Below are 24,213 nucleotides of genomic sequence, written 5' to 3' on the forward strand. Positions count from 1 at the left end.
TTATTACAACAGAATGATAGATTGCAAAGTTTTTCAGGGCAGGAACACTAGTATATATGCTTTTGTATTCTTTGAAATACTTAGTGCATGTTCTACAGTACATACTTTTTTTTTTTTTTTTTAAAGAGACAGGGTCTCACTCTGTCACCCAGGCTGGAGTGCAGTGGTGCAATCATAGCTCACTGCAGCCTCTAACCCCTGGGCTCAAATGAAGCAATCCTCCTGCCTCATCCTCCCAAGTAGCTAGGACTACAGGTGTGCACCGCCACACTGGTTATTTTTTTATTTTTTGTAGAAACAGAATCTCAGTATATTACCCAGGCTGGTCTCAAACTCCTGGCCTCATGGCATCCTCTCATGTCAGGCTCCTGAGGAGATGGGATTACAGATGCAAACCACCATGCTCAGCCCTAGTGTACATACTTTTAACACATTAAGGCATTTACCTTAGGGCTTGTATTACAATACAACATTTTATTACTGATTATTATGTTTGGATAGATGAAAAATCTAGCAAAATTGACGTTTATGTAGAGTAACTGAGCTCTTCTATCTTCTTCATATGGCAACCTTATTTAAAATTATTATATCATCTCCATTGCAACTAGATTGGCCCAGTGAAACCCTTGAACTTGTTCAGAGCTTTTTTCTTTTTTTTTTTGAGACAGAGTCTTACCCTGTTGCCTGGGCTAGAGTGCCGTGGTGTCAGCCTAGCTCACAGCAACCTCTCAAACTCCTGGGCTCAAGCAATCCTTCTGCCTCAGCCTCCCGAGTAGCTGGGACTACAGGCATGCGCCACTATGCCCAGCTAATTTTTTCTATATTTTTAGTTGGCCTGCTAATTTCTTTCTATTTTTAGTAGAGACAGATCTTGTTCTTGCTTAGGCTAGTATCGAACTCCTGACCTCGAGTGATCCACCCGCCTCAGCCTCCCAGAGTGCTAGGATTACAGGCGAGAGCCACCGCGCCCGGCCTCAGAGCTATTTTTTAATCAAGAAAATTTCCATTGTGGCCTGGCACCTATACCTACAAATTATTTTGATAGGCTCTGTTTAAATGTAATGTTGTCTTCCTCCTTAGGAGTAGCCAGTTCAACCCTAAATTTTCACTCCAACAATAGGTATTTAGTCAACAACAATGTGTTTCTATAGAAAATACTCCCTTCATTTTAAATAAATGTCTTCCTTTCCCTTAAGTACTTTTATTCAAACTGAGGGACTTTGGGCTACTAAATAGACATCCTTCCCTTGTAAAGTAACATAAAATAAACATATCGGGATTCCCACTTAGGGAAACTTCATACTATAAGAAATAGCAGAGTATCCGGGACATAAAGTGCTAGACAAAATAGTACATTGTTTAGAACACCTTGAACAGACTGAAGAAAGAGAACAGACTGAAGAAAGAGATATAATAGTGGTGGACAGTTAAAGCAACTGTAGCAGAAAAACTCTTCTTGGGAGTACTAATAATGTAGCGTTGAAACCACAACTTCCATTTGCCACTCCTCTTTCCTCGTTTCTATTAACTTGGATCCTTAACACAAATATGTTTAGTGAGACTGGCTGGCGAAATGGGAAGCCTCATGTGAGATTCAACAGTGGAAATGTAAAAGAAGGTGGAGAGGGATTAGAGAGCTAAGTGAGAATAAGATAAATCTTGGAGTTGTTTGACTTTTTTTACTTATAAGGAGCATGCTTGGTTTAAAAACAAAAAAGTAAACGTGTGGTTGGGGTTGTAGGAAACATTGGCCATCTGTAATCATCTAGAGGGTAGGGACTACACGTTACTTGTATTTGCATTCTTTACAAGTAGGACTGTGGCATATAACGGATGCCCAATGAATGCCCGAGTGAATTAATATGCGGTCTAATACAGTCATAATGGCAAGATTCAGTGTTAGAGACATACTTTTGGTTCAAGGTAGAGCTATACTACTTTTTAGGTAGGGCCAGAAATCGAATGGAGAATTACTTTCTGTTCGTGTAGGGGGAAGGGCTAGGATTCCCTGCCAGCCCTATCGAGAACAAATGGAAGGTTTTCCGTATGTATTCGTACCCTACCTCATTGCACAAAGGATTTGGGTGATTAGGAAAGTGGAGTGAGTCTACTAATAAACCTTCATAATAGTACACAAAGCAAATTTTTTTAAGTGTATTCCTCCCGTGCCAATTTAGGGGAATATTTCTCAAGTTATGTTTCCGTTGGTTTTCCCCAGTGGCTCCCAGTCTGAGCGGTTCCCAGTCTTTTTTTTGTCAGTACTTGCCATTAGTTGTCATGAATTCATTGCTGTTATTAATGGGACGTGCTCTTTGATTCTTCGAAATTTTGCTCAATATAGGCCCCAAGTGTTCCTTTAAGCCTCAGGAAAAACGGCTTTGGCTGGTCCGTACCCAAAGCCACACCCACTAAGAGGCCTTAGGAAACCTGGGGCTTTTCTGGCGGCGACTCAGCTGTGGCAACCACGCGGCGCGCCGGAATCCCGCGGCTCGCACTGCAGTCTCCCCGTGGGAGGCGCGGCCCCCGCCCCGCGCGGCCTGCGGGCCCGGGGCCAGCTCCCTTTCTGGCCGGGGCGCGGGGCCGGCTCCCCACGCGGCACGCCCCGAGTTCATTTGCATAGGGACGCGCGCGGCGCCGGCGAGCGGGAGGGCGGGCGCGGCCGGGGAGGCGGCGCGCGCGCGCCCTGACAGCTCGGCCCTGCTCGCTCACTCGCTCGTCCCCGGCTTCCGAGCACAGCATGGCGGTCAAGGTGACTCCAACTCTCTGCTGCTGCTTTTATTGCATAAGAGACATTCTGAGGGTCCTGCCTGCAGCCCCTCCACCTCTTCCCATTTTCTTCTTTGCCTAGTTCTTAGCTGGCGCGTCCTGGGGCTCCAGCTAGCGGGTGGGAGAGCTGTGTGGGGCTTGGACCGGAGGAAGAGGATGCCCGGCTGGGGGAGGGGAGGGAGGAGGGATTATGAGTTGGAGGGGCTTGTGAGGACCACGGCTGGGAGAAGGAGGAGTAGAGTCTCGCCTTAGGTGCATGGAATTGTGAGTTCGGAGTTGGAAGGCATCGGAAAGGGTGTGGGAGGAAGTGGCAAGTAAAGCCGGGGGTACCTAGGGCATCAGTGAATCGCGGTGGGGGAGGGGGTGAGTATTGAGTAATTTGGGGCCTCAATAAGGCTGGGGGCAATGGTTGGCATTTGCGTTGCAGGTTGCAGGATGTCGAAAGTATTGGCATTTGTGGCAGCTCTCATCTTTTAGGTTGGATGGGGAGAGGGACGCGGAGATAATTACATGCCTAGAATTGCTTTCCATCGGGAAGAAAGACTGCTAGGCCAAGTGATTAATTTGGGTATTTTAACTTTCCTGTTGCTTCACTCTTGCTGGCCTCTTCATTTGAAGATGGGTGGTTGCTGCTATGTTGCTAGTAGGTGTGGAGTAAAGTAAAAGATTGGTCCTCCTCACCTGTTTCCATTCCAGAAGAAGCACTGTTCGGTAGATTTACCATAGTTTGGGCTATTCACACCTGTTTTTCCACCCTCTAGTCACAGATCTCCAGTTTGACAGTTGTTATCAGCAATTAGGGCTTTTTGTTTGTTTTCAACTAAATGCCCTTATAAAAGATAAGAGCATTGATTGTTAGTGTTACTCTAAAGAGATTGTGTGGTCTCTAGTGAAGCATTAACTGGCTTTTTTTTTTTTTTTTTTTTTTGTAACAGGTGCAGACAACCAAGCGAGGTGATCCTCAGGAGTTAAGAAACATATTTCTACAGGTAAATTGGCTTATGTAGTGTGCTTTTTATTGAAAAAAACAAAAAAGGTATGAGTCTTTCATCCTTTTCAGGCCTTAACTTTGAGGAATATTCTATTTTTTGCATTCTTACAAACATGACTGGACAATATAACTTATAATTCCTTTATTAAGGTTTGATTAAAGATTTTCTTTCTGTTAAGGATTGGTAAAAGGTTTTCCTCAAATTGCTGTTTTTCATTATGTAACTTAAGATATATAAAAGAAGACTAAAAAGAATTTCCAGCTTTAAGCACTGAGATGAAGATAAAATTTCAAAATATATTGGTGTTCTTGGATAATTGATAAGGGTGGTGGCCCAAATTCTTTCTTCCTTGAAAGTTGCATGTTTTTAAAGTTTTCCTACTTATGAGCAATCCTTCATGTAATTTGTTACAGACATAAGAATATTACAGCTACTCTTAATCTGTGTGTATCTTCTTCCCCTCTACTTATTTAAATTGTATTTGTAGGCCTTTGCAGGTTTTGTTACAAAATGTTACCCTCTAAGATTCTTGCAATGATCCACCTTAAATGGATCATTCTGCTTTTCTGCTAAGCTTTTAGAATCAGCGACTTGACTGTAGACTTAGGGGGGGAAAAAGGTTGGGTTAGTTTTTTGTTTTGCTTTCTTTTCCTAAATTTCAAAAGTTCCCTATGCAGGAAGTTATACTTAAGAAGTAGATGTAAAGGGAGACAAACTAAGGTGTTTCACTAAATATTGTGTTTTTCTCTGAAATCTTTTGAGAACTTTCTTTTCTGGACCTAGGTTCTTAAGAACACACTTTGACCTTGGGCAGGTCCCTGCTGAGTATTATTTTCCTCTGTAAAATGAGAGGTGATCTCTAAAGTTCCTTCCAATTCCAAAAGTCTATGATTCTATATTAGGAACAGGTTCTAGCATATGCTGATGAGCCTGGAATAGATGACATTTTTATCTGAGACATGTGGTTTGCTTAAGCTATTGTTGGAGAGGAGGCTTCATAGATATATGTAGTTTGTGAAAATAGGAATCTTAAATTTTATAAAATCTGATAAAGGAAGAATCTTTTCCAGAACAGAATAATTGTAACAGAAATGCTGCATTTGTGGCCTTGAAACTTTATTCCTCACAAGTATTCTTGAGAATAGCCAAAAATATGTCAATATTAATCACACCATGTGATTATACTCAATTGTTTTGTGAGAAGTTCAGGTGATATAGTTAATTTAATTTTCTGGACTAAGTAAGCATGGAAGAAATCAGTTGAAATGCTGCAGTGAAATGAGCACTGGCCTAGGTATCAGGAGCCCTGGGTTCAATTCCAAGCCCTGCATCTATCTGGCTTTTGTACCCTTAGGCTAATTGTCTATCCTTCCTGGGTTTCATCTTCTCATGTGGGACTCAATGGGATGTAAGGGAATGGAAATTGAGGTCTTTCCAGCTTTAAAAATTCCATGGGAAAAGAACCCTGTGATTCTATATGGATTTGTTTTTTCGTGTTTTGGGATGGTGAGGGTGGGGTGGTGGGGGTGGAGGTACAAGGAAAGAGGTCAGTACTTTGCCTAGCTCTTTGAAAACTTGTAAATCTTAGCTTTTCATTTAATGTTTTTCATATTATCATTACCTTTTTATGCATTGTTTTGATGATGCCATTATTTTTATACTGAAAATTTTTGGAATCCATAACTGCTTATTTAGCACTGAGTATAAAGCATTGACCCAGGTGTTATTGATAGATAAGAAGGAAATAAAACATAAATACTTACCTTCAGAATGACATAAAGCCACTAGCTGGTTGGATCAATTTGGGCACAGTTACCAAGTAACATATTAGATCTTTATTCCTGGCTTGAATACTTCAAACTATAGTTACCTACAGCTATAGTGTACTGTTTAGAAACAGTTTTATTAGAGATGCATATGGCTTATTGATATTTTAGATATAATAGAAAAATGCTAACTATGTATTTCTTTAGCATTTAACGTATATACCCAACATATATTTACTAAGGACTGTTTGCAGTGTGCCTTGCACTTGTATTTACTTCAGCAGTAGACACCAAGTTGAATAATCCAAATGGAGAATTGAGCCAAGACTTGAATGATGATGGGCATGTGATTGGACTAGCTCCACCCTGAGGCCCATTCCATCTCTAATGATCTGTGGTTGAGGAAGTCAAAAATAGTGACAGCAAATGCATAGTCTGTGGTAGAGCAATCAGTTTGGCTTCCTAGATCATAGTGGCCATGTAATAATGACAATAGCTAAAATGCATTGATCATTTAGAGTGTGCTGGACATTGGCCTAGTGCTTTACGGATATATTAATTTTCATAACCTTACGAGGTAGGTCTGGTATTCCTGTTATATAGATGAGGTTGAATGATTTGGTTAATGTCACTTAGTTCAAAAGTGGTAGAGACTGGATTCAAATTAAACTGCAGAACCCATAATCTTAACCCTTACACTATCCTGCTTGTAGGATCTCAGAACAGAGTGATTTTTGAAAGGCAGAGATATGTTAGTGGCTAAAGGCAGCTGTCTTTTGTTAAAGAAAAAAAAAAATCTGGTTACTTAGATGTTGAAATAAAAAGTGCCTTTATACTGTAACTATCTAGAATAGTTGGCTAAGGAGTTTGGATTTGAAACAGTAGGGAGCCACTGTGGGTTTTTGAGTGGGCAAATTGAAGTGGTGAATTTTGGCAGCTCTTTGTATATGTTGGATAAAGTATGAAGAGATGGGAAGTAGCTTAGGTGATCAGCTAAGAGGTTACTAAAATAGTACTTGTGGGAGATCATGACCTGGAGTGGCTGATGGCTGGGAAAATGGAAAGGAAGGACAATATCAGGGACTTTATAAGGGAAGAATCTATTGAATTTGGTATTAAATATGGAAGTAAATGAACAAGTGAACCTGGCATTTTTAGGGTAGATGTTAATTGATAAGGCATCTATTTTGGGAATTTGTGGGGGGAGGGAGTTTGGTTGCTAAACAAATGTATTCCATTAAGTTAAAGTCAGGTTTGGATAGATATAAATTCATATAGGTGGGAGATGAAGCTTTTGTTTAAGGGGATTAAATATAAATGAAAACAGAAGATGAGCAACTGATTAATAAGTCATATCCACAACTGAAGTGAGAAGGAAAAGGTGAACAAGAGAGAATGGGAATTTAAAGTAGGAGTTTCACAAAAAAGGTGTAGTCAAAGGTTATTATATAGATTATTCTGTTACTTGTATGATTTGGTTCGGGGAGGATTTTGGGGTCATTTGAATTTAGGATCATTTGAGCTATTTAAAGACTACAGAGAGAAGATTTAAATTTTGGAATACAGTCAAAAGTTCTTTGTAAAATATAGATCTGTGACATTAGCTGATTAAATTCACAAATAGTCAATATGGCTCAAATGTCATTTGTTTTGTAAAACAACAAAATATTCCTATTTGAAAGTACAGGTATATCTATGTTTAGTGCAGTTATTTGAGAATTCATGTGTGAGTTCATGAGAAGGACTTTGTAAGAGTAAAGCACTATTATTTTGAGCATGGGGAAATTGGTTCATTTTTTTCTCTGCTCTTCATTGTTTCTCAAATTGAGAATGTGCTATGTTTTTTTCATTTGTTAAAAAAAAAATACCCAACTATATTCACTAAGATTTTGCTTTTTCCCATCCCCCACCCCCAAAATTGGAGCACAACAAATGAATCTTTATGTGTTAGACTGTGCTATAATTTTACAACCAGTTGTCAAGCTAAGATTTTACTCTCGCTACCCTTACAACTGTCATTTCTTGATTTATTCCTTTCTTCTTTTAACCTCTCTCACCCACACACTATCATTGACCCAATTTAGCTACATCAGAAGTATACAGTAGCAAAAGGAGACAATAGAAGCAATGAAGAGGGAGGTGAGGTGGGGACAACAGGAATGTCATAGGCCATTTGTTGTAAGTCTGATAAATTTCAAAATGAAAAGTTAATCTTGTCTCTGCTTGGTGGCAAAGTAGATTTATCAAAAACTTTTAAGTGAACGGTTTTTTAATATCTCTTTAAAATTTTTTTTAGTTGATAGACTTTCTGTTGTTCATTTACTGATATATTTTATGATAAAAGGAACATATGTTGAGACTGTACAACTATATATGCCAGACCCAAAATTTACTGAAAAGTAGATCTCAAATATTATTTTAATCTTGTTCTTTTTTCATTGTCACCAATGTAATAATGAAGATCATATCCCATACAAAATTATGAAAATGCATTTTTTTCTGTCTTGTTCATTTTACATTAGAGAATAAGTAGAAGAAGATGCTGCTAATGTAAAACAAAGAGTAATTTTTCCTTAGGGACTTTTTGATAAATTTTTAAATGAAAGGAATGTCCTTTTATTCAATAAACATTTGTTTGCATAGTATGTAGTTATTTACTTATTTTTGGCAGTAGGCTGGGCTGAGAAGGGAATGAAGCAGGGCTTTTAGCAGGAGACCCTTTGTTGGAGTACACATTAGGGCTGTGTTTTTAAAAGTACGGGATGTGTATCATAATAATAGAGTTACAATAAGATTATCAAGTATGAAAGGGTGATAACATCTACTGAGGCCAAATGTGGAGAAAAAGAGTGCTGTGATACTGTATCTGTGGAAACAGACTCTTTGGAAAGCAATTTGGTAATGCTTTAAAGTGAAAAGAAAATGCCATTTGAACAAACAGTCCTACTTTTAGGATATTTATCCCAGGAAATAAAAATACTCATAAGAATATTTATATGTACAAGGTTGTTAATTGCAGCAGTCGTTTTTTCCTCAAAAAAAAAAAAATGCTATCAAAGGGGAGGGGTAGAAAAATTACAGAATAACTGTACCATGAAAAATTATGCAGATACTAAAAAGAATGAGTTAAGCCTATATCAGCTGATTTAGAGGGATTTTAGAGGGATTACGAAAAGAAAGATGTAAAGTGTATGATTCTGGTTTGTAAAACAAAGTCACTTCATATATGTTGTATGTATGTTTATACATAGTTTGTGATTTAATGAGCATTGAGAAAGTATGAAAGGGTAGATACTAGGTTGTTAACTTGGTTGGGAGAAGAATAAAGAGGAAAATAAAAATAAAGTCTCAAAGTATGTATTAAGCTTTGAGCAAGTGAATAATTTAAAAACTAAGAAACTTAGCAATTCAGAACCTGAAGCTAAAAGAGGACTCCCCATTATAAACTGGGTTGAATAAACCCAATATAAGACACACAGAAGAGCATCTATAGTTTTATTAGCCATGCTGATTAAGGGTTTTCACCAGTTCTTCAGAATGTGGGAATTGAAAATGATAACCTTTATTTTTAGTTTAGAAAGTATTTACCATAAACTATACAGAGTTTTCATTTTTAAAAAAAAGTGTTAGCATTAAGGGCAGACTAGCACCATAGTGAGACTTCGACCTTGAATCAATCAGAAAGACTGACAAAGAATTGAAAAAATAAGAAAATTAGTGTTACTAAATGCCATAGTATGTTCTTCCACCAATGAGTATATTTTTAGTTGCCTACTATGAGCCAGGCTAAGCACTGTACTGGGTTCTACCTTTATAGAGGTAACATAGAGGGATTCAGTGAGGGTAGGACCTTACATTCTAGGGATGAGGCAGACAATAAAAAAGTCCAAAAATTAAAAAATATTACTACAGATTATGACAGTTTCAATGGGGAAATAAACAGAATGATGAAAAGGGCCATCATTTTTTTTAATGATTTTTCAAGATAGTGGTCAGAGAAGGGCCCCAAAGAGGTGATATTAAGAGTTGAGAACTAGAAGGTGAGTAAGAGTGAGGTGGTGGAGAGGATCCCAGACTGAGGGCTCACGTGTATTATACAAAGGCTTAGATGTCGAAACAACAAGCAGAAAGGAGGCCAGTGTGCCTGGAGCATTGGTAAGTGTGGGAATGGGTGGTCATTAAGAGATGAGCGGCAGGACCCACAGCAAGCAGGTCCTTGGAGGAGAGTATGGAGTTTTTTCTGACTGCAGTGTGAAAACCACTGAAGATCTGTCTTTCACCTTGGAAGTGGAATGGTTGAATTTATAGCTTAAATGGATCATATTGACATGTAAACTGTTCCTTTTACATTTCTATCCATACTCATGGATGACTGCTTTTAGTAGACTGTGATTCTTTCAGTTTAATTTCCTCCTGTCTGTAGGGTTCTTAGAACATCTTGAGCTGGATGAAACTCCTTTTCATCCAGGAGGCAGCAGAGTGTAGCTGGAGCCTATATGGGCATCGTAGTCTAGCCTGGGTTTGAATCCTCATTTGACACCTTTTGACCTCAGGTGTTTACATTACTTTTGGAGCCTGTTTTCTCATCTCAGAAGGGTTAACTACACCTAGCACATAGGGACCTTACAGAGATTAAACGAAGTAACGTGTAAACTATGCCTGACGCACAGAGAACCAAATAAAGCTTAGTTCCTTGTCCCCTTCCTTCTATTCTAAGTTGAGATGAGATGAGGACTCCCCCCACCCTCATAGGACCTGAGCCCTCTGTCTTCCCCAGATGACTATGCTGGACCTAAAAAGTGACTAAAATGTGAACATGTGTTTGTGATTATGTAAATGTAATCAGTTAATTACTCACATTCTTGAGACATACAGCTGAAGATCTTCACTAATCCCCATGTTTAAAAATATCAACAGAAGAAGTAATATCTCTCAAGTTTGTAAGGCTCTGAGAGGAGGTATAGCCATAGTCTAAGGCTGGGATACCTGACAGACCAGTTAAGATATGTGCAGAATTTTCTTTTGAACCTTCAGTTGCTCAGTCTTAACCAGAAAAGGAATAATAGTCCAACTATAGGCTCTAAAATACCAAAACACAGACGTGAAAGACAGACATATAATTTATTTTTGTGTGTGTATGTAACTTTTCTTCTTTTTTTAAACCACTACCTCCCCATTCTGTCTGGCTCTCAGCACTGTGGAAATTTCTGAAAGGATCTTCCCCTGAAATCATTGCTTTGGCCAGCATTGGGCATCTAGACCTGGAAGAAACCCATTTTGAAGATATATTAGTTAAGACTAGTTCAGTCTTAAGTGACAGAAATTCAGTTAAACTTACTTGGGTTGAGAATGTACTGTCTGGAGCAATGACTGGATCAGGAACTTCTTATCTCTTAGTTTTGGTTTCCTTTGTGCTGGCTTCTTATCATCAGGGATCAGGAACTTCTTATCTCTTAGTTTTGGTTTCCTTTGTGCTGGCTTCATTCTCAGACATTCTCTGCCATGTGAAGTATCTCCAGATTAAAATCCTACCAGTTGAACGCTTTCAGCAGAAAAGGGTCCGTTTTTTCCACTTTCTAGGTTAGGTCTAGGAATTATTGACCACCCCCTGCCCCACCCCCACCCCCCCAAAAAAACCCACACCTGTACCAAAGGAATGCAGTTCTTTCATTGGCCTGATCTGGTTCAAATGCTCACCTCTGGAGCTGAGTTGAGTCAGCCCCACTTGAATAACCTGTGTAAATTGGGGGTGGGGAAGGGGCATACTGTAAAGGAAAATTAGCATGCAGTTACCAAAAGAAGGGGGAAGGAAAGCTGGGCAGATTAAAAATAAGAAACATATATGTACATCATATAAGGGATTGGAAAACCTGGGAGCCTGGAGATGGGAGACAAATGGCAAGTGTCTCCAAGACAACACTGCTGTATTTGATAGATTCTCTTTCTAGCACTGCTCTTTTACTGTCTGCAAAAATATCTTTAGTGAAATGACAATAAATAACCAAAATTAAGCCTTTGAAGAAGAAATGTAGCCTCACCTTATTCTTCCTTCAGATACCTCTAGTATTCTTTCCAGTTTTATTTTTTTTTTTTTTCCTGTGGTGGTCTTCCTCTTCCCAGATTCTTTCCTGTCCACTCTGTACCCCTCCCATACCATGGCTCATAATTTTGAACATTTCTGTTCAACACTGATTGCTACTGATTGTCCTACTAAGAGCCAGACACTGTGGTAGGTACTGGAGGAGGTATGAGGATAAATAAGGCATCCCTGATCTTCAAGGACTCATAGCCTAGGGCCACTTAAGTTACACATTCATACATGAATGCATTTAAAAAAAATTACAACATTCTGTTGTATAAGGCTGAAGGCTTTGAAGTCCTTTCTGAACTCTCCTCAAATCCCAGTATTTCTCTGACACCTAAGAGGTAACCACTGTTCTTGGTTTTGTTACTTTCTGATCATTTCCCATGCATTTACTTAGAAAATACAAGGTTTTGTGGTTTAAAAACATAGGTAATAACTAATGTTTACTGAGTCACTGTTATATATCAGACACTTTTAAGTGTTTTATATAAATCATCATATTTAATCCTCAGGACAACTCTATTAGGTAGGTTCCCATTTTACAGACGAGGCAACTGAGCCACAGAAAGATTAAGTAACTTGCTCAAGGTTATGGAGTGAATGGAAGAGCCTTGCTTCATATGATGCAACTTGCCTTTTTTACTTAATATTATTTGGAGATATAAGTATGTTAGTATATAAAGAATCATTTCATTATTTTTCTGTAGCCTTTTGAAAAGCATTTTATTATGGACCATTTCAAACATACACAAATTTAGAGAAAGAGTATAATGAATCACCATATACCTGGCACTCAGCTTCACCGGGTATCATGGCTAATCTTCCTTCATCTATATCACAGTCACACTGGCTTATTTTGAAGCACTTCCTAGACATCATATGGCTGCATCCATAAATGGCTCAGTATATATCTCTATAAGATAAGGACTCTGAAACCAACCAAACCATAATACGATTATCACACCTAAAAAAACTCCTTAATATCATCAATTTCTATTCAGTGTTGAAATTTCCCTGATTGTTTCATGATTTTTAAAGTAGCTTTATTAAAAACAGGATCCAAGCCAGGTTCACACATTGAATTTGGTTGATCTGTCTCATAGAACTTTTAATACTTTTTGCTACCAGGATAAAAATCCTTATTTCTCTATGGCAAAAATCTCGGTATTTAATCAAGGCTTATCAACATTAAAGTGTCCTATCCCCCTAGGAGTTGCACCTTGATTGTCAGAGAGACATGATTTGCCCAGGCTTGTATGTATATATGCTCCTTGTATGTTTCCACAGTTACTTAGACTAAGAGATTGAAGTATTTAAAGAACAATGCAAATTAATTCAACTTAATCTGCCCTGGGAAGCATTATAGTTCCATTTATTGGATTCTCCAGGTTCATTATTTTATTTTCAAGGCTTTTGGCCATTTTGAGGGGAAAATTGTTTTGGTAGACCTGGTTTGCTATGGTGGCTTCAGTTGATTTTAGTGATTAATAAGGCTCTTGTACCTCCCTGCTCTGTTAGGAATTGCATTGTTCAGTAGCTGACAGTAGGACTTGCTGTAATAGACAGTAAAAATACATTAAAGCAAAAAGAAAAATAAGCATACAGCATTTCATGGAAGAAATCTGAATTAGAAAGGCAGCGTTCTGAAGAATTTTCTTAGCAAAATCAATAAGAGGTTTTGTTTCTAGTATATGCAAAATATGAAACTGAAAGTACTAATTAAAATTGGTTGTATAAAACTGCTTTTCCCTAATGCACATATAGTTGGTTTTAGTCATATCAGAAAAATTTTACATTACCAATTAAAATCCCTGTTTTAAAAAATTAATATTACTTAATAAAGTCATTAAAATTAAAAGGTCAACGTGGCCATGTATATTTAACATTTTTTTCTCATTAAAGCATTATTCATGATAGAATACTCTCATTCTAATCGAGGCAACATACTAAAATAAGGTGAATTATACATTGAACTGTTGTAAAAGGGTTTGTATGTCAGACTGCTGTGGTCTGCTCCCTACGCAGAGCACTTGTGTAGTTAGTGAAAGGGCATGCATTCCTGACTAAATTTGGCTTCCGTTAGAAGTAACAGTGAAGGACAGCAAGGGGATTAACTTCATATGCTGAGCTCTTGACTTGGTATATATCAGCCTCTTCCATTGTTCACATAATTCATTTTTCTATATGGGGAATGCTCTATGTGATACCTATAGTTGCTGAACTTTGTGACATTGTCATTTGAGTTACTGAAATTGAAAGGATGTTAAGATCTGAAAATGTCAGTTCATCTCAGTTGGAACAAAGTCATGGAGGAACAGTTTGTTTTGACTCATATTACAGCCACATATTTGATAAGCAGAGATGAAACTGCCTAGACCAGTCAGGACTGATCCCGTGGTAAGCCCGGCAATCCTAGAAGCTAACCCCAAGGAAACCTTAGTTTGCAGAGAGATGGAGAGTTAGAACAATAAGTCCTTCATGCTTGGGCAAAAGCAGAAAAATTCAACAAGCAAGGAGGGAAACTGGGATCCTGTGCTTTTCTGTTTCTAAGCATTTTACATAACCATTTCAATATGCATATGTTTTATAATTTCCAAGTACTTTGGTGTTCAAGAGCACATTTTTGCCTCACAACAGGACAACTGTTTTTCTGTAACCCCTTGTTAGAGAAGAGGATCAGAAAAGCTGCATGTTTTGCCCAAAAATTTTTAATGAGTTAATGGCTCAGGTTTAGAACCCAAGTTTTCTGAGCTACTTGACAGCAGGAACTGTGTCTTAACTGATCTCTGCATCCCTAGTACGAGGCCTAGTGCCCAGCACAGTTTTAAAATGAATGCAGAATAACCTGAAAGATTTGATCTCAGCAGATTTTGGCTTAAAAAGTAGTGTTTCTAGATATATTGCCTTAGTTTTGGTGTGCATACTTGAAAAAAAATCCTTGATCTTGACACATTGCATAATTTTTAAAAAGTAACCAATTTTCAGGCTGGGCACAGTGGCTCATGCCTGTAATCCTAGCACTTTTGAGGCCGAGGTGGGAAGATTGCTTGAGACCAGCCTAAGCAAGAGCGAGGCCCCATCTCAAAAAATAGAAAAATTAGCTGAGCATGGTGTTGCATGCCTGTAGTCCCAGCTACTCGGGAGACTGAGGCAGGAGGATCTCTTGAGCCCAGGAGTTTGAGGTTGCAGCGAGCTATGATGATGCCATTTCACTCTAGCCTGGTGACAGAGGGAGACCCTGTCTCTCTCCCCACGGCCCCCCCCCAAAAGTAACCCATTTCCTAGTCACAGCAGAATTTTCCTTTATAGTCTCTGGAATATCTTTTAGAATATAAAACATCTGTTTATGAACTTTTATGAACATGTTTATGAATATCTTTAGAATATAAAGCATCTGTTTATGAACTTAAACCATTTAAACAAGTAATTTGTGTCATTTAGACCAGTGGTCCCCAACCTCTTTGGCACCAAGGACCAGTTTCATTGAAGACAATTTTTCCACGGAGAGGAGTGGGTGGGGGAGAGAGGAGATAGGGAGCTTAGGTGGTGATGCGAGCAATGGGGAGTGGCTATAAATACACAGATGAAGCTTCACTTGCTTGCCCACTGCTCATCTGCTGCTGTACAGCCCCCTGGTTCCTAAATTTAATGGAAGATAATTTTTCCACAGTTGGGGACTGTAGATTTAGACTATTTGGTTTTTTTACTCATTCAAGTCATTGAATTTTAAGTTAATCTTTTTTATTCTTAGTGGAAATTTAGGGTTGTGTGAGAGCTCTTTGAAATATGTAGTTAATATAATATAGTTAATATGGTAATGTAGATTGCACACATTCTAAAAGTCACTTAAGGTTAAGTTTGGTAAATTGCACTGGAGTTACTACTATCCAATTTACTTCTGTCAGGTGAGGCCTTGATTTGTTAATCTGTTGACTTAGTAAGCAAAATATTTCTTGATGGCATAATCTTGTCTGTAGCTAAAGCTAGTTCAGTGCAATTATGTCATATATCTGTATATGAAACACTGCCATCTTTTATAGACAATAAATGTATGAGGATCCTAATCTCTCATAAGGTTTATTTTATTTCTCAAGCTTCAGAATGCCAAAGCTCTTTCAAGCACATGTGAACTATACTCAATGTAAATTTTAATGTTTCTGCAAATGTCAAAGCTATGTGTACTTTCACATTTCAGATACTTGAGTTGGGTTTAGAAAAAATTTAATCAAGAAAGTAGACTACCTATTTCTGTTCAGATACTCTCAGCTACTTCGTCTCAATGTCTTTCATGTGTCCTTGACTTTTTGCCCAAGAGGGATTTACAACTGCTTAAGAGACATCTTTAAAATGGCAAATGATTAACTCTAAAGTTATTTGTAGTATGAAGATAATATTTGGTTAATTTCATTTAAAGTCATTTTAATTCACCCTTTGAAAAGATAGGAACAAAATGGAAATGATATTATTAAACTACCAAATTACTTGATATATTAAATCTTTAGCATAAGTGTTAGTCTGGGAGACCGAACACTTTGTTTTAAACTGCTTTTTATCATTTTTAGTGTAAATACTCAAGTCATTTTGATTAGCAGAAAGAGGAGGCCACAATAAGGTCACTAAACGCTAAACATGTTCTTATTTCTAGCCTCATATGTTACCCTAGTCCATATTTACTTTAAAAAAAAAATCTGTTTAAAACATTATTACTCAATTAAAAGAAGCATTAAAAGTAATTAAGTTGTTTAAAGTAAGTGGGTCATTTTTATTTTAAAAGTATTTTAGTTTAAATATACCACTAATTTTTGAGGAAGTAGCTTTTCTCTATTAGCATAATACCTAAAGTATTTTAACATTTTGACTGGCTGTGGGTAGATTCTGGTGTCAGTTCTAAATTCCCTTTTTGGTTCTGTTTGTTCAGGCAACAGGCTTATTGAAATTGCCAAGTAATTGTCTCTAATGAATTAATTAGTTAACTGTCTCCTGGAGAAGTCAAGTACTGACTCCATGTGGCTGAGAAGACTTAGTTTTTTTCCTCTGAGCTAAACAATCTATCTTTCAGTTAAAATCAAGTTAAAATAGACTAGGAGAGCTGAGGAAAACACTGGCAAAATACCTCAGGGTAAGTGGTTCTCTGGCATCATTTATAACTCCAGATACTGGCAAAGCCTGTTTCAGTGCATGTCAACTAAAGCATTTATTTGTTTTACTTGTTGGCTGCTGTGTCCTTGGTGGTTTGTGCTAAAGCTGTTCTATTTCCTGATAGTTGTAAAGTCAAGAACATTGTGAAATCTTGGTGATTCCATACATGCAGTATACTTTTAGAGTGTGTGTGTGTGTGTGTGTGTGTGTGTGTTCTATTTAGTGGTAGTAGTCCTGGAGATCAAATTCAGGTTTTAGAGAATAGACATCTCTGTGGCAAAAAGGAATGGACAAATAGTTGCCAAATTTTGTTAGTACTGACTCTGAAATGTTTTCATGTTCTTCCCCCTCTTTTGTCATTTACTAATTAAAGAAAGCAACATAAACAATTTTGAAGAGAGTGAACAAAAATTACCATAACCTCGTCTCTAATATTTTCATATTTTGTATTTTGTGCTTAGTTTTTCCTTCTTTTTAATTTTTCATAGGAGTCAGGCCCAGGATTCCTTGTTAAAGGATGTGAGAACTTTTATGGGTGTTTGTTTTTGTTTTGTTTTTGAGACAGGGTCTCTTGCCCAGGGTAGAGTGCAGTGGCATCATCATAACTCACTGCAACCTGGAATTCCTGGGCTTAAGTGATCTTCCTGCCTCACCCTCCCAAGTAGCTGGGACATACAGGTACGTGCCACCATGCCCAGCTAATTTTTCTACTTTTTGTAGAGACAGGGTCTCGGTCTTGTTCAGGCTGGTCTCAAACTCCTGGTCTCAAGCGATCCTTCTGCTTTGGCCTCCCAGATTGCTAGGATTACAGGTGTGAGCCCAGCCTAGTTCTTTATATATGATGTATATGTGTACTTGTGTGTATGTGCCTATATATTGCTAAATTGCTTTTCAAAAGGACTAAATTTGAAAAAAGCAAGATGTACAGAGCAGTATAAATAGTATGCTTTCATTTGTGTAAAAAAGAAATGGAAGGCCGGACGCGGTGGCTCACGCCTGTAATCCTAGCACTCTGGGAAGCTGAGGCGGGTGGATCATTTGAGCTCAGGAGTTCGAGAACAGCCTGAGCAAGTGCAAGACCCCGTCTCTACTAAAAATAGAAAGAAATTACATGGACAACTAAAAATATAAAGAAAAAAATTAAAAAAGAAATGGATAAGAATTTCATATATATAATACACATATTTGGCTGTATATGTATTATTGTATGTATATAATTTACTTGTTTATGATAAAACCTCTCTAGAAGGATATTTAAGAAACTGATTGCCTCTGGGATGGGGAATTGAGTGACTGGGGACAGAGGTGGGAGGAAGACTTTTCAGTGTCATCCTTTGTATTTTCTGAATTTTGAATAGTATGAGTGTAATACTATTAAAATAATAGAATAAAAAGCCATTAGCAATGGGTAAAAGTGCCCATTGTTTTTTCCTTTTCACTTCCAATACCTTGGTTCAGGCCTCAGCCTCTTTCACCTGTATCTTTGCCATGGCCACTACTTGCTCTCACTGTCCCCCTCAGTTCCTCTCTTCTCCACCCGTCTTTCACATTGCCACTGAGGATAGCACAAGTCAGAGTATGTCTTTTCCCTTCCCTAAAATTTTTAGTGGTGTCCCATGGCTTGCAGAATAAAGTTCAGACTATTCAGTTTAGCATTTAAAGTCTTCCACCATCTGGTCTCAACCTGCCTTTTCAGCTTCACCTTCTACTACATCTCTTTGTATATTTTCTCTTTATTTATTCTTTCTCCAAGTAATTCCTCCCCAAAAAAGAAAAAAAAAGTGTTTTTATTATTTCTATGTTTGTTCACATTGGGTTTTTGGTTTTTGTGGTTGGTTTTTTTTTTTTTTTTGCTTGAAATACCCTTTCTCTCCACTTGCAGTTGAAATTAGATTTAATCAAGGCCCATTCCAAATATTTCTTCCCCCTCTCCCCAGCCCCATCCCACCAGTCCTTAGAATGATTGACTCCTTTTTGCTTCCCATAGTACATTGCTCATGCTGTTATTCAGCACTCATATTCCAGTTAGTGGTGGACCTGTCAGTCTCCTTAAATTCTATTTTTAGACTTTCTTGTGTTGATCCTTCTTTCCCGTTCCAGGATTCGTCTGACATTGTGCCATTTTGCACTCCTGCCTGTCCTTAACATGATAGTTTTGTGATCTTGGTAGCACATGCCTAATTATGTCATACATTAAAGAATAAGGGAGAGAAGCAGCAATTGACAGGAATTGGTAGCATCCACGTACTATTAGTATGGCTGCCTTACAGTTTGCTTTTTCTTCATCCTATGTTTCTATACCTACTGTTTTGGAACCTCAAAGACTATTTTGTCTTTGTTTTATAGATGTGTGAAACACCTAGAAATATGGGAGGAGAATGGACTTGTCTAAGGACTCACAGTGGGTTAGTGGTAGAGCCAAGATTTAAACCCAGGACCCCTTCAGGAATGGCTGTTATGATCATGTAGGGAGAACATGACTTTATTTTGGGGTGATGTTTGGTGCTTGAGTGCTTTTGGTAACACCGACTAGTAAAAAAAAACATGTCCACCTTGGGCTATTTCTTTTGCAGGCTGATAAACTACTGGAGTTGGTAGTCTCTGTGGTGTTTTTCAAAATAAGACAAGGGAAACATTTCTGATTTAATTCTCTTATTGAAAAAAGAGGTGGCTTGATTTAGTCAGATTCACAAATGTAGACATTTGCGGTACCTAACCAAAGAGCAAATCAACAATCCTTTGCTCTGATCCTTCTCCCATCTCGCTTCCCAGAAGCAACAACTTATAACCCTTTTAGCCATTTATTTTGGTATTTCTCTCTACATTTCTATTCTGCTATTTCTAGACATTTTTGACTTCCTATTACAATAGTTGAGGACTTAGCTTCCTTATGCTATTTTCTCCCCCATTCTTCTCAGTTTATTTGTAATTTTTATTAAATTAATATTTAGTATCTACATTATTGTGACTGTAGATGTTATTTATTTTGAGCCAAGTCATGCATTAGGATATTTTCTATTTTTGTACAACAAAAATACTTTTTCATAGAGTTAAAAATTATCAGACTTTTCATTTGCCTAGTTATTTGTGTACCTATTACCAATTCATTAATTTAACAAATATTTACTGCCTACTATGTGCCAGGAATTTTTCTTGATGCCCAGGATACATCACTAAACAAACTAGACAAAGATTCTTTCCCTTGTGACACATTCTAGTTGGGAGATAGACAACAAACACAATAAATAGGTAAAATATAAAGTATGTTAGAAGGTGAGAGGTGCCGAGGTAGAGGGGGAAGCAGAGCAGCATCAGGGGGATTGGAAATATAGATACAGGCAGGAGTTGTAATGCTAAATAGGGCAGTAAGGGTGGGCCTCATTGAGAAGGTGATATTTGAGCAAAGACCTAAACTCCTCCCAGTGATATTTTCCACATCGTCAAATGCCTTGGATAACCTGACATTCCAGTTTCTCCAGTGGCTTTGCTTCCTTGAGCCTTCTGTCTTCCCCAGTCAGGACCAGGTATTCTAGAGGCCAACAGCAGTTGTTCCGAGACTTCCCTTGGTCGCTTCCTGGGTTGAATCGCCTGTGCTCTGGATCCCATATCTTCCTTTTATTTGGTTCATTCCCTCTTTTAAAAAAAAATTTCTTCTATAGCTTTATGAGAAAGGGCACATGAGGGCAGAAAATACAAAAGTACTCAAAGTACTTTTAACCTTATATTTGATTGATAGTTTGGCTCAGTTTAGAATTCCAGGTTGGAAATTTCTTTCAGAATTTTCGAGGCCTTACTCCATCATCTGCAAGCTTCCAATTTTGCTACTGGGGAGCACAATGCCCTTGATTCATGATTCTTTATATGTGAACTGATTTTTCTCTCTTGACAACTTTTAGGATTTTCTCTTTATTCTGATGTTCTGCAATTGTGTGATGATGAGATAGGTCCTAGTGTGGATTTTTGTTTGTTTTAATTTTTTGCTTGGCATTTAGTGAGCCCTTGTATCCTTCAGTTCTGGGAAATTTCCTGATCTTATTGCTTTGTTGGTTGAAGTAACTAAATTGATCTGCTACAACTCAAAGAGGAGGGCTTTGGTGGTTCATGTTTGGTAATGCCATAGTACATAAAACCCTTGAAATAGTGAGGTGTTTCTTTGAGACAGGTATTTATTATTTTATTTAAAAAAATTGGCCGGGCGCGGTGGCTCACGCCTGTAATCCTAGCACTCTGGGAGGCCGAGGTGGGCGGATCGTTTGAGCTCAGGGGTTCGATTCCAGCCTGAGCAAGAGCGAGACCCCATCTCTACTAAAAATAGAAAGAAATTATATGGACAGCTAAAAAATATATATAGAAAAAATTAGCCGGGCATGGTGGTGCATGCCTGTAGTCCCAGCTACTCGGGAGGCTGAGACAGGAGGATCGCTTGAGCTCAGGAGTTTGAGGTTGCTGTGAGCTAGGCTGACGCCACGGCACTCACTCTAGCCTGGGCAACAGAGTGAGACTCTGTCTCAAAAAAAAAAAAAAAAAAAAAAAAAAAAAATTATTGACATAAAAGATCATTTCTTTTTTCCAGCTACTGGAACTTGGAATGGATACCTATGATGGAAGGTCTTATTTGTTATGCCTTTCTCATTCATTTTACTTTTAAGATTTGGCAAGTTATGTCCCTCCTTCTCCCCTGCTCTGTGGACAGGAAGCCTCTGGGAGTCTACAGAGGCTATTTTCTTACTTGCAGGTCCTGGCAGTCCTTTCACTTTTCTGAGTCTTTCTCATATATTTGATCTTACCTATATTTATCTATATCTATCTATCTATATATTTTAAATTGAGATAAAAGTCACATAACATAAAGTTAACCATTTTAAATAAGCAATTCAGTGATTTTTTTTTAACATATTAATATTTACAATGTTGTATGGCCATTACCACTATCTAATTCCAGGACATTTTCCTTGTCCCTAAAGAGAAACCCCATGCCCAATAAGCAGTTAACTTCCATTTTCTCCTCTTCCCAACTCCTGGCAACCACCATTCTACTTTCTGATTCTACGGTGTCTATTATGGACATTTCATGTAAATGGGATCACATAATATATGGCCTTTTGTATCTGACTTTTTTCACTTAGCATAATGTTTTCAAGGTTCATACATGTAGTTTATATCAGTACTTTATAGTGTTCTTAAATTAGGCTCAAAGTATTTGATTTTTCACTATCTGGAGAAAAGTTCTGCATTTATTCTTATTTTAATACTAGCCTTTAACTTACCTTTTTATAAAACATTTGTTGATTACAAAATTATAATGAATAATTTTTCAGTATGCATTATTTATTTTTTTTTTCAGTATGCCAGTACTGAGGTTGATGGAGAACATTACATGACCCCGGAGGACTTTGTTCAACGCTATCTTGGATTATATAATGATCCAAATAGCAATCCAATGATTGTGCAGCTCTTGGCAGGAGTAGCTGATCAAACCAAGGATGGGTAAGGATCTTTATGCTGATGTTGTAGAATATCTTATTAAAAATAAAAGAACCCATAAATTTACTTATTAGTATCTTATTACATATTTTGGGGTACAGAAATCATTATGAAAAATGTATTCAAATTGGTTTTTGGGTTTTTTTTGTAAAATAAAAGAAAGCTGTATTTTGAAAAAGTAAGGATAGTAATTTTCCAGGGAAGGATTCTACTTTATTGGTCAAGATATGAGCCATCATAACTCTTAAACCTCACTAACTGGTGATCCATGTTCTTTTTTTTTAATTGATATATAATAGTTTACAATTAAACCATATCTTTTTTTTAAGTTTATAAAGATTGTGTTATTTACTGCCATTATCAAGGATACTGGCATTTTTCTTTCTGTTTGGAAAAAAAAATTACATGAGGAAAGCCATATTTTATGTTGACTGATTTGAGCAGAATGGCTTCCAGATAGCCAAGTGTATTTCTTTCATTCATTCATTTAATAGATAATGGAGCACCTGCTATGTTTTAGGCAGTGTTCTTGGTGCTGGAATTACATCAGTGAATAAATTGCACAAAGATGATAAGAAAGTAAATTATAGCATGTTAGGAGGCTGTAAGTGCTGTGATGAACAATAACTTAGAGAAGCTCTTAGGGAGTGGTATTTATTCATTTATCTGTCTACATATTTATTTGGTAAACATTAATTGAACAACCACCATTCGTCAGGTACTGTTGAGCCTTATAGATAAATGAGACTTCTGGCCTTAAGAAGAATCTCAGAGCCTAGTGGGAAAGAAGATGATTAAACAAAGGAAAAAAAATAATACTTCTGGGATAACGCAGTATAATAGATGTAAGAGCGGTACAGAGGGCACTCACGAAAGCATGGTTAACTCTGTTGTGGGTGGTCAGGACAGAATCGTGGATGATGTGATGCTTGTGAAATCTGGCTAGATGAACAGGAGCTTGTTAGATAAGTAGGGAGAATTCCAGGAAAGGGAACAGGAGTGGCATGAAATATCAAGGGGCATACATGTACATGTGTGTTTGGGGGGGGGGGGCGGTTGTGTTGCCAGTACTTTGGTGTGGCTGTGGCATTGCTTTGTCGCCGCGGGAGAAGTAGTTGGGATAGCTGTAGGCTCATGACTCTCATTCTTGGAGTTATTTTTAGCTTGCTAGTATATGGGTGTGTGAAGTCACAGAAATAACAAAGTGCATCTTACTAGTGTGTTAGTTTACTCAACTTGGGGGAAAAGGCCACTATTATTTTTATTAAAATTTATATAGGGCTGTTTTATGGAGCAAATGTAATATTTGCATGAATTAGATAAAGAAAATTGGCTTGTTACGGCAGTTTGAAGCTACATCCTCAGGCCTTCAACGGCCCAGCTTTTCTCCTACCTGTAGAGGTGCTTGTGTGAAAAACTTTTAAAAACTAGGCAGTAAGGACACTTTAAAATAATTTCCGTGATCACAAATATCAGATTTTACAAAAATAGTAGGTTGGAGTGGGATAAGACTTGCATGCAGTGAAATCCAGTTAAGTGCCTGTTGTAATAGTTAAAGTAGAAAGATGTTGGTATCTAAGTTCTTTGAGTCCAGGATTAGTACTGTATTCATTTTTATTGTTCCACAAAACAATAGTGGAACTGTGTGATCTACTGTGTGTTCAACACACAAATGTTTGTTGAATGAGTATTTTATGTCTTGGAAAGATTTTATATCACTTATAAATGACAAGTATCGCGGAACTTACATATATTTTGTATCTACTCTCTAAAAATGTCAAATCATCTAATAAGTCACTGTGGACCACTCCACAGCCTTAACTCAAAAAGTGGCCTTCTAGGTCTGTAAGTGCGGCCTTTTGACTGAATCCAAATTTTGCAGAACAAATCCTTCTATTAAAAGGGGTGCAGCAGAGAAAGATGAAGCTTTTCTTGCCTCGTTTGGTGGCTTAAAAAAGAAGAATCTTGAAATCAGAAGGCT

The 24,213-nt window shown here is 37.7% G+C and overlaps 1 protein-coding gene across 2 annotated transcripts in view; it reads left to right on the plus strand.

Annotated features, from left to right (window-relative positions):
- Positions 1–2,707: 2,707 nt before the first annotated feature.
- The window catches only part of SLC25A12 (solute carrier family 25 member 12), an 85,757-nt gene continuing 64,251 nt past the window's right edge, over positions 2,708–24,213 (plus strand). For both annotated transcript variants that reach the window (XM_069471110.1, XM_069471119.1), the window contains exons 1-3: positions 2,708–2,749; positions 3,702–3,755; positions 22,093–22,235. In XM_069471110.1, the coding sequence (XP_069327211.1) occupies positions 2,738–2,749; positions 3,702–3,755; positions 22,093–22,235 (209 nt within the window). In that variant the 5' untranslated portion in view covers positions 2,708–2,737. The remainder of the gene's footprint in view (positions 2,750–3,701; positions 3,756–22,092; positions 22,236–24,213) is intronic.

Source organism: Eulemur rufifrons, chromosome 1 (genome assembly GCF_041146395.1).
Source record: "Eulemur rufifrons isolate Redbay chromosome 1, OSU_ERuf_1, whole genome shotgun sequence".
Taxonomy (NCBI): domain Eukaryota; kingdom Metazoa; phylum Chordata; class Mammalia; order Primates; family Lemuridae; genus Eulemur; species Eulemur rufifrons.